At 36.9% G+C, this 11655-nt stretch overlaps 1 protein-coding gene and 1 long non-coding RNA gene across 2 annotated transcripts; both read right to left on the reverse strand.

Annotated features, from left to right (window-relative positions):
• Positions 1-668: 668 nt before the first annotated feature.
• On the reverse strand, positions 669-1789 carry LOC135644500 (uncharacterized). Its single transcript, XR_010498492.1, has 3 exons — positions 1668-1789; positions 905-955; positions 669-803 (listed from the first exon to the last, which is right to left on the reverse strand). It is a non-coding gene; the product is annotated as an uncharacterized LOC135644500 (long non-coding RNA).
• A 667-nt stretch (positions 1790-2456) lies between these two features.
• Positions 2457-11358, reverse strand: LOC103995666 (uncharacterized). The gene is made up of 13 exons (XM_009416314.3): positions 11182-11358; positions 11022-11087; positions 10533-10598; positions 10369-10441; positions 8620-8697; positions 8264-8361; positions 7255-7328; positions 4485-4572; positions 4246-4403; positions 4033-4075; positions 3828-3893; positions 2891-2968; positions 2457-2702 (listed from the first exon to the last, which is right to left on the reverse strand). The coding sequence occupies exons 1-13, from the start codon at positions 11341-11343 to the stop codon at positions 2622-2624; spliced, it is 1131 nt and encodes a 376-aa protein (XP_009414589.2). The 5' UTR covers positions 11344-11358; the 3' UTR covers positions 2457-2621.
• Between the last annotated feature and the right edge of the window lie 297 nt (positions 11359-11655).

Here is an 11655-nt window from a genome sequence, read left to right on the forward strand (position 1 = left end):
AGACCGACTTGGAATCTGCAGTGGAGACTGCCAAAGCGAGACTTGGAATGGCTGTCGAGGGTTGGCGCCAAACCTGCATCCCCCGCTAAAATTTCTTCGTCCCGCCTCCTCGGTTTGCGCCAAAAACCTCGCCATTCCCCAAGATCGATGAGGGACGAGCAGCGGTTGACCACGCAGCATCGAGGACAGCAATCGTTGACAAAATTCTCGAATAAGAAGTAGATGATTTTGATTAGAAATCTTTACTCTTTTTTTTAATGATTAGAAATCCGACTTGGAATAAGTTTAATTTGCAATTGGAATCTAATTGTTCATTAGATCATGATAGAAATATACGATATCTTTGTATTCCTTATATCCTCAATCAATTTATGATTTAAGAATCAATGTCATGTATATCTCTATCATGATCTTTGATCATCCTTCACCAAATAATGTCTTAAAAAAATTATTACAATAAGATTAAGAAAAAGATGAAGTATATAAAAAAAAGAAGAAGAAGAAGAAAAATTTATGATACTGAGAGATAGATAGATACAGGGAAACAAAATGACAATTATGTAACATTGCACACCAAAAGTCTATATAAGCCCGAAGACTCCATGAATCCCTCAAGCACTCAATACATGTAGAGAAAACTATATAATTGGTCTTTATTATCCCATATTCACAGACAAAAAAATGACAGGAGGAGGAGGGATCGGTAGCTGTGGTGGCAAATGCCTATGGAATGCATCCACTGCAGCCGCAACACCATCTTCATTGTCTATTTGCTCTCTTGATTCCATGGCACGCAAATTAACCTCCATAAATAAAACAACAAGAAAGAGGCAAACTGTTGGCCAGAAAGAAGGAAAAGATGGTATATCATCTGCATATCGTTTGAATCAAACTGTTGGGTTACCTCTGGTTGGAGCATAAATCTTATAGCACTTGAAAGACTCAACGCTGAGCTCTGATACGGGAATTATCAGAATGAGATTGAATAAGAAGTCTCAAAATGCATTTCTAATAAATCAAACAGTGCTCCAACACTGAAAACAGAAGTAACCACTCAAAAGGAGAAAAAAACCTTTCAACAGAGGCCTAAATTAGAGAGGTTTAATTTCATTCCAATATCACATAGGAAACACTTCATTATGCATCAAGTGAGAGAACTACATAGAAAGTCCAAGTGAGAGAATTATTTGAAAAACCAGATGGTTCGTAATGATCAGTCCAGGTCTGGGCTGAGACTGGTACTCCAAACCAAGGATCACTGTATCGGCTGGTTCAACCAGTGTTTCCCGGTACAAAACCAACCAAAACCAAACAGTCCTGTACTGTTTAGATTTTATATAATATAATATATAATGTGTTAAATATTATATTACATCGCATTACTTAGGATTCGTGGCAACCCTCACGATCGCGAGGACGCTCGCAGCGCCACTGCCCAGATCCATTTAGAGGCACACGTTATTGATCTTGATCTAACCTTATATTTCACTACAATCCACAAATTCAAAGGGGGTAAAACTCCGATGTTTTCCGGTAAGTCAATGAAGGGAAAGATGCTCCAAGATTTCAATCAGCTAAAAGGACAATTGGTACTCAAATAGTCCATGTTCTGTACAACTATCGCAAAGAGGGGAAGACAATCTTAGAACATCAGCTAGATGACCAACCTCGACGATGCGATGCCGATGAGCGAGTCACGACAGCTCCCTTGCTGGCCATTTCGTCCACCAAAGTCGCATGAAAGCCACGCAATCAGCTGCAGAGCCTCCCATTTCCAACTTCAAAGAGCACCGAAGTTGAACCGAAGTGGATAAATCGATCAGCTACCAGTCAAAAGTCTGTTCCAGATCATCACCGAACGAACACAGATAAAGAATCCAATCGATGAACTCAAAACCCCATAAAACCCTCAATATATCTGGCACCACCCAGGTTTTCCGATGGGGACGGCCCGCGAAGAAGTCTGGAAGCGGGCAATGTGCGTCGCAGTTTGCTTGTGCCAGACAGTGACGCGCACCTATTGGGTTAAATTGAGTCGGCGAGCGAGCCCAACAAGCGATCCGAACCCGACGAAGACCGCACCCGTTATGACGAACGTGTCCATAACTGGTCTTTTCTGGTGGACAAGCGGTTGGGTTGGGGCCATGGATCCGCCTAGTACAGATGTCGTCGTGGCCTTTTTTGTTGCACTTTTAAATGAGACACTTGGCTGAGTTATCTGGCTCGTCGATTACACCAATGTCATTGGATTCATGATTAATTACATATGAGCCCAGCCCCTATAGTTGTTCATACGAGAGGGTAGAAAGATAATCCAATTCACAACTCTGCTCATGTTGTTCATACGAGAGACAAATGTTTCAACATAATCCGATCGCACCCCAGACCACAAAAGATCCTGCACCAATAAAAACTATAAAAGATCAATTTCCTGTATCTTGGTGGCTCGAGTTGAATGCATCCAACAAGTGGCCTTTCAATTATCGTAAAGAACGTATCATTAGAAGAGAAATTATGTTTCAACATAATTTCTAGCATTTTGTATTTGTATTCAAAGTTGCGGGCAGATAACACTACACTGACAACATGTGATATCAGGTCGATAACAGTATTCACAGGTTTCATGAGTGCTCCTCTACAACATCAGCCACAAAGATGCTACCAGAATCGCACCATCCAGCAAGAACATCTGCATTTGCACACTGCAGAGGAAGGTGGTTAAAGCATACAAAATAAATATATTTATATGTAATATAAATATATTTAAGAGCTTGGAGCTTCGTATATCTCTGATATATTTATATTACATACAAGGATATTTTGGCTGCAAAACTTCATTCATATAAATATATATGAATTCTAATCCAAAATAAACATGGAAAGAGAGTACCTTACTAAAGCCCAACCAGTTTGAGTCTCCCCTAAAGGAGAATGCTTTTCTACCTTCTTTCCATGTTCCACAGATAACCTGCAATTTTGAAAACTTGAGCTAAAGATATAGGGTTTTCCCGATTCGCCCTAGTCCACTACACCTTCTAAGTTACCAGAATTGATTCGGATTCAATTTGTTAATGTTTCTCTCTTTTTTTCTCTAAAAAGCTTTGATCCAACCATGTTTGGAAGCTTTGTTAGGTCATCGTTGTGGTTGAACTACTTCACATTTAAAGAAAGAAAAAAAGATCATCTTGGAAGCAAAGCATTCAAATCAAAAGGCATACAATGAGGGGCTTGAATGCATAAAACACTCAGATTTGTGCCTGATCAGAGTGGTCAATACCCCAGGAACTTCATGATGATTTATGAAGAAAATGATACCAAGAGAAGTACATAGAGACTAACACTTTTGATATCAGACCGGTCAATATCCCTGTGGACTGCTATGAAGCATGATCAAAGCAAATGAAAAGTGAAAAGCATAACGTACAAGCTTCACACCATTGATTCCAGAAAGCAACAAAATTATTTTGTAGCTAAGCTAAACAAATGCAGAAAATGAAGTTCTTTTCTTGTTGATAAAGGTTCGACATATCAAGACATGTTTGATGAGGAAGATGTTATTATAATTACTAATATATATTATAGGCCAGTTCAACTCAGATTAGCACCATATATGCTGTGCTCGTGTTGGTTAAAAATTGTGAAGGATATCCATTTTGTAAAGAGTCATAGCATGTCAAATACACACGCATGGAGAATGTACAACACAAGTGGTATAGGCATGTTTTGTTAATTGATAGTTTTGGGTCTTTTAACTTAATAATGCCAATGAAGTATGATTTAAAAGAACAATACAAAGAGTTCCATCATCATCAATATTCAAGGATCACCTCATAATCAACACCTTGGATGTAGATGTAATCTGAGTCAATTGTTGAGAAATAGAGACCTGTTATCTGCATTTGGAAAGAAGGAAAAAACATCTTGTTATCCTTTTTTAATTGAATTCAGAAACACTAAAAATACTAGGAGATTAAGAAACACAAAGCTGCCTTGCTTTTTCAAATATATCTAAAATATTACGTAGATACAAACCTCATACTTTGAGCAGTTCACCCATCTTGATATGGCCGACCACCTAAGTCAGGAAGGGACATTAAAAGTCAGTTTTGTTGTGAACAAAGATCCAAAGGCAGCAAAAATGTAACACAAGAAAATAGTCAATTGCTGAAAAATACTAACATAAAAGGATATCATTCACATCAAATTTTGGAAGTGCTACCTACAAAGGGGAACCTAATCACCAACCTGCGAGGATCATAAATGGTAACAGTACGATCAGATCCACCAACAGCAATTGTTCCAGATGGTGAACTACACAGGGAATATATGAGATCTCCAATGGAACCACATACACGTTGTACACATCCACCATTTTGATTTGTTCTCAAGTCCCATATGGTCAGCTGGAATTACAGCACAATGAAGGCAATTATCGAGTAAAAGTGCATAAAATTATAAATATAACATAGACAGACAAATGTAACCTGAGAGCCTTCAGCAACAGCTAGTACAGAGGAGTGCCCCTCATAATGTGGATTATCAAAAAAACTTAATGAAGCCGGGTACCACAATCTAAAAGTCAATTAAAAGATAAGCAATTAGAAACGACCATACAACCTTATTAACAAATTCATCATTCTTGTTTGGGATCCAGACAGCATTGCTAATTACAATGATTAGAGTAAGATAGGCAACACATTAAGGCATTTTAATCTAGTCCTTGATGTGAAATATGCCCAAGGGATAAATCAGATTCAAATGGGAATAAGGTAGATTTTGTGGTTATTACATACATAAAAAGGAAAACCCCCTTTCTAGGATGTCTTTTTATCTCCAATGATTGCCAAAGTTCATACTAAGCACTGGTATCATCAATGTTCCAGAAGGTAGATGTGTGATGTGTGATCAAGGTACTGCACAATACATATTTGGTATGCAGCCACATGTACAGTTCATAACTTTATAGGAAAGTGAAAAAAGGATGTACCTAATGCACGAGGCTCCTGCTAATATGAGGTCCGGGGAGGGTCCATGTATATAGTCTTACCTTTAAATATTTAAATATATTGTTTTTGAACCTTGATATCCAGGATACAAAGGAGCAACCCAAGAGCAACTACGACAATATGTGAAGTACTTCGAATAATATGTGACGAAATACAACCAACAAAAAATAATTCATTTTTATGCAATTAATAGGCTACAGCCAAATCAGGCATTTATGACAGAGATCTACCCATTTAAGAAGCTCTTTTATTAATAAGCAAAAAAGTTGGTGCATCCAAGTGATCAAATGAGTAGTGTCATAAACACTCAACAAATTAAGTCAAAAAACAGTGGTGATCAAGAGGAAACATAAAACATATATCATATATCAACTGATTTTTCGTACTTAACAAGCAATTATTAAAGTACTGTATTTTCATGCTTAAGTAGTAAATAGAGATATAACAGTAACAAGAAGAGACATCCACCACGTACACAACAATGCTTTTACTAGAGATATTTACCGTAGTAACATATTGAGACTAAATGTATCTCTGCAAGATGACATATGAAAACATCCACATATGCTGCCAAATACCACCTACTGGTTGAATATGCTACAGCAACTGAATTTGGCCACATGAGAGATTTTGATTTTTTGCATTCAGAAAAGATTCTAATTATGCATATAAGAAAATTCTAATGACCAATATTTTTTAAACATGATAAACAATAATAAAGTGTCTCTTACTTGACTTAGATTTTTAATAAGAATGGATTTTTGTTCCAATGTAGGATTCAATCACATCTCCAATAATCCCCTCTTCTCTGAACTTTTCATTAAAGCTGGGAACTACTGTGATCCTCTTTTAGCTTCAGCACTTACGTTCTTGATAATACTAGGATTCAATCACATCTCCAATAATCCCCTCTTCTCTGAACTTTTCATCAAAGCTGGGACGACTGTGATCCTCTTTTAGCTTCTTCTGATATACTATTTCCTGCAGTACTTATGTTCTTGATAATCCTAGCTTGTTCTTACATTTACCTGAAATATTTTGTATACTTTTCTATAATCCGCTTAAAGGATCAACTCCTATCATGTTAATCAAATCATCTGAACATAATAGCCAGAAAATCCGCAGCAGGCAGGTCGGCAGCTGCTGCAAGCCAGCTACAGAATACCAGTCCATGAAGGACAGCCCACAGCAGCCTAGCCAGCACATTTATAATATCGCTTGCCTACCAAAAAGAATCACCAGTAATCCCAATAGACCATCCCAGATTGCTTTAAAATGTTTATGAACCATAAACTTGCTGAAGTACATGATCATGTTTATAGTGTCTTGTGCCAACCGCTCCAGTGGATTCTGGAGGTTGAACTTCATTTTTGTTCAAAGATGATTTCAATCTCAAAGAAATCCTTTTTGAATGTTCCTTTAAAATTTCCACCTAGATTTCCTAAAACATCAAATGCCCTCCTCAGTCTTACAAAATTTCCAAACTGCCACCATATTCCCATACTTTAGATTCTTACTGAAATATACCAGTTCATCAAGGGAACATGCAAGTATATTCTCCATGATGAAAACACAAACATCAGGACCATATGGTTCTACAAAACGGCTAAGTGTCCCAGTTTAACAAGGATACTCAGTTCAATTTGACACTAAGAAATTTACAAAAAAAAATAATAAATGTCTAACTCCCCAAATCTCATATATTCTAAGTGTATACCATTGACATCGGTTCCATTTATAATTTGTTTCAACTACTATATTCTTATCTTTCTTTAATTACTTTAAAAAAATCATATTCATCCTTATTCAAGTAACCAAAACTCTAGTAGCTTAACTTCTTACACATGGAGCTTAAATAGAGAACACGGAGATCATACAAGATAGTTGTTTCATATAAGATATGTTTTATGTATCACAAATTCCAGAACCTAGACAAAACTGTGAGCACACATGACCACATTGGTGCATGGTTTTGCTACATGTAGACAAAGGATTTTGATGAATATATTTATGAAGACTCACACAGCACAATTTATAATCAAATTATCGCTCAAGAAATTTCAGTGGACGAGGAAGTGTTGAACACATAATTTGAACTGAAATATACATGGAAGTATAACTATCACCGCTAGTGCAAGATCAATTATTCATACATTACAAGCAGAATTTTACATAGAAAATGATAACTTGCAAAATTGAGAAATGAAAGGAGGAATTTTAATCTAGATTTCACATCAAACACACATACGTTTGTAAACTCTTAATGTGGATATCTTGGTCATAAACATCGATACTTTTGCAGAAGCTGCGGGCGACTGCTACCTGAAATAATTAATATTTGGCATAAAATTAAGAATATTTGATATTATATCAAAATAACATTCATAACCATAACCTTTTTCGACCAACAATACTCCTGTGAATCATATACTATGATAATACAAGAGAAAGGCAAACATTTCTCCATATATGAAAGTTGCATGCCTAGGAGTATATGTCAATAATTGTAGAATTTCCAAAATAATTTGGATAAGAAAGCATTACGTTTCAGATGTGAATCTCGATGAAAATTTAAATGCATAAAAGACAATACAGTTATTTTTGCATTGCTTGTCTGCCCAAAGAAAATATGCATTTACAACTAGGGGAGAATAAAGAAAACCCAAAAACCAAATAAATTCAACCTTTATACAAATAGAAAAAAAAACTTGAGTTCCCATGAATCTATACGAAGATTCAAATATAACAAGCTATCAGATAATTAACCACCATGTCAGTGAATAACAGTCGGACATGCTTCATTGCAAATTTTCTCAATATGGCTATAAAAAAAAATTATGAATGGAAGAACGGGGAATCTGCAAGGAGAAGCAATGTGGAAGAAGGCCGCTATGGACCCTTGCATGTGTTTGGCAGTTTGCTAATATGAGATGAGACAAAATCCTAGAGAAGTTGGAATATTCTTGCATAGTAAGCAATCTGAGTCATTATGATGTATAATTACAATGGTATTGGAGAAAAGAAGCTCGTATATGCTCTGAATCCCTTCTGTTCAAATAAATTTGTTCCAAATTAACAATATTTAACTGCTTTTTCAGACTCGAGGGTCTGTGAGACACAAAAATTGTGCTCTGGTGACAGGATAAAGTATGATTTTAAAGTGATAATGTGATCTTGAATGCAAAAAGCGACATGTAAATTTTGAAAGATATCACAAAAAATGAACAGGGGGTTATAATCAGGAAAAGATATTATACTGTAGACCAGTGTGCTGGACTAAAGCAGATACCAGCCCAGCTCCCCTCTCCTATACCGCAATCTCGAGGCAACACCGAATAAGAAAGCCTGTCGATGACTGATCAAGTACAGTGCTAGTGGGTTAATATTAGTTTCTTCATGTTATTGCCATAGAAGTTTTAATTAACAGCTATGCATAGTAAAGCATCATTATAGGAAGAAAATAAAATATTTGGATCTGCCATATTAAGTTGCCAATTCTTATTTTGAGGCCATATCTTTCCAGCTTAGCATAAAACCAAAAGAGTTAAATGCCCACAGCTAATTTACCATGCAAGTATAAACAACAACAACATTGGATAAGATATAGTGGTACCTGAACCAACCGCATCCAACTGGGATACAATAAGGTGCCCATAACAGTCCACTGTGCCCATAATCAAGCAGTTATCACCTGCAACAATATGGCATATCAAATATAATCTACCACAAGCTCTATAATGAATATATCATAGCATATGTGTATCAGAAAGGTTGAACTTAAGGATGCAAAAGCACTAATGGAAAAAGATGAAAAGAGTAGTATGGAAAATCTTTGTTAATCACATCATTTTGAATTTGTAAAAAGGACAATGAAAAGAAATAAATTTAATCATGCATGTGACATGTTCCGGTATAATTTTTCATGCATGATCAATTAAACTCTTACTCAAAAAGCAAATCTGATATGATATGTAAACTTATATTCACAGGGATGTCTCTGGAGCTCATGGGGAGTACCCATCTTTATAATAAAGCAGTGTCTGCCATTCTGGGACTTGGTAATATTGTTAATCTTCCATGGAATGGCATTCAAGTCATTTTTTACAGTTGAATGAGCAAAAGGGATGGAGAATTAGAAACTATCAAGGAAAGAATAAGATTATAGAAAAAAAAAATACTCATCCAGTTTCTAGAAACGAAATCATCATTTGTAAAAAAATTCAAAGGTTCACTGTTCAATTCCTCAACGCCATCCACTTCTTACATAGGAGAGGCAATCCTTATTGTATAATATATGGGCTTCGTCCTTCTTTACTTCCTTTAGAAGTCAAGGCAGTTAAGATCCTCACTTGCGGGGTTTACCAAGGGATCAGATTTGCATTCATGTGGACCACTATAATCCGACTAGGGGAGTACTGTAGATCCCACTCCGGGCTGCATTTTCTGACACTATATGACGTGGTTTCTACACAACCTGGATGTTATGTGACCACCATGTGGGTTCCACATCAGAACCTACACATGAAGATTCTGGTGTCCATCAGAAGTTGATTATAATGTTTTGTAGTGAAATATGGTGCAGATGACACATGGTGTCTACATGAATTAAACCAAGTAGTAGTTCCTAACTTTGGGCCAGCATTTGAAAATGAATCAATACGATAAGGATATTTGAGGAAAAACAAAGGCATATGCAATTCATTCACACCACAAGGGAGAAAGTCTATGTCAACCATGTACCCCTCCCGGTCTTAAAATATTTAATATATATTAAATATGCAGACACGGTGAATACAAAATGGCAGACACTAAAGAAACTGAGCCAATTGGCTTATTAAAAATGAAAAAAAAAAACCAAAAACTATTGAAGGAAACTATATTCCTTACACAAGACAAAGCATCTGCTAGGTCAAAAAAGAAAGTAGTGTATCATATCATCCAACAACTCACCAAAGGTCAAGTCCAAGAACACCTTTAAAAGAGCTTATTTAATGAATATGTGAATAGTAAAGTATGATTACCAAGTTGCTAGCACAGAAAAGGTTCTATCATTGGATGTTTAATTCAGTCCGAATCACTAAATGAAACTATCACACATATTACACCCCAAAAGAATCCATTGATCACGGATAAGTGCATACAAATGGCAAAAAAAAGTTTGTCACTTAAGGCTTTCTAGGTAACTGGTAAACACCACAGCAGTTTATAGGATCATTGTCTACTGAACCACTTGTATTATCATTTTATATTTGCTGCTGATAGATAAGAATTATGTATCAACAGCCATCTAGACTTGATAGATAAAGCTATAATGTGGACTTCAAGAAATAGATAGCAGGGGTGATAAGACATGAGAACTGACCTCCTTCAGTAAGGACTAAACTTTGAATCTCTGAACGATGAGGACAGCGGTCAACCGCAGATGAGTGTATGACCTATTTTATAGATAATGAACCAAAATTTAAACCAGATAAAACAAACTTTTCAAGGATTATTTGGCATTTCAACATTAGATATAGACCATACCTCTGCATTGACAGGAATTATAAGGCTTTCTTTTCCTTTAGTAATTACAGAATTTTCCATGGATATCTAGAAAAAAGAAAGCTATCAAAGGTGTATATGCTTGTCAATTTTTACAGGAAAAAAATTGCATTAGTAAAAAAAATGATTATGTGAACATTATCTATATTTAGGTAGTTACACATTAATACATTTCCCAAATCTTTTTAGCATACATTTCTTGCCCTTTTGAAATTAGTACTCCAGCCCACACGATGTTTTAAATTCATGTAGAAATTGCTTGTTGCACAGAATCTGACAGTGATTAGCAATGAATTCTGTCTATGCAAGCTTGAACGCTCACAATAAGACATAAGCAATGAATTCTGTCTATGCAGCAGCATAGGCATACTGAACAAGCCAAGAGACACCAAAAGGAATTTACTCCATCACAAAAATGATCCATCGAGACCAGAACTCGGGGTCATCCGTACAAGCAACAACACATGATACCTCGATCTTGTAGACGCGGCAACCGGAAGCGATGTATACGGAGCAAGAAGAGCCGCCATCATTGACCTAAATAGCACAGGAACGACACTTCACGAAGACGAAACGGAAACCAGGATGGGAGGGAAGGCGAGAGAATTAGGGTTTCCCGTATTTTACGTACATTGAGAGCGAGGCGAGTGGATTGGATGTTCCCCGGCGACGGGTCTCGGAATAGCGAGGCCGGGACGACCGCCTTCCGCAAGCTCCTCGCTTCCAACATTCCCCGAGTTTGTCTTCCCCTCTCCTCCGGCGCGGGGGAACCAAATGAGCCGCGGAGTGTCATCTATCCGCCTGCCTTATATAGCCTGGAATCAGTCACGTGCCATGCGCATGATGGCGACACCGAAAGAGGTTGAGTCGGACCCGAGTCGGACCCGAGTCGGAAGCCAGCAACGTTGAATAAGCGAACCGTTGGGTCCGATTCGGTTTAGATTGGACTCAATTAGAGATTGAGATCGCGAGCATCCCCTAATCCTAAACTAATCACCGAGACAATCATTTCCACCATCCATCAGATCTGATCGCCTTTTTTTAACAGTTTGATTTGCGAATCAAAAAAGAAAGAAAGAAAACATTTTTGAGTTGAGATTTTATT

The sequence above is a fragment of the Musa acuminata genome, chromosome BXJ3-8 (assembly GCF_036884655.1).
Source record: "Musa acuminata AAA Group cultivar baxijiao chromosome BXJ3-8, Cavendish_Baxijiao_AAA, whole genome shotgun sequence".
Lineage (NCBI taxonomy): Eukaryota > Viridiplantae > Streptophyta > Magnoliopsida > Zingiberales > Musaceae > Musa > Musa acuminata.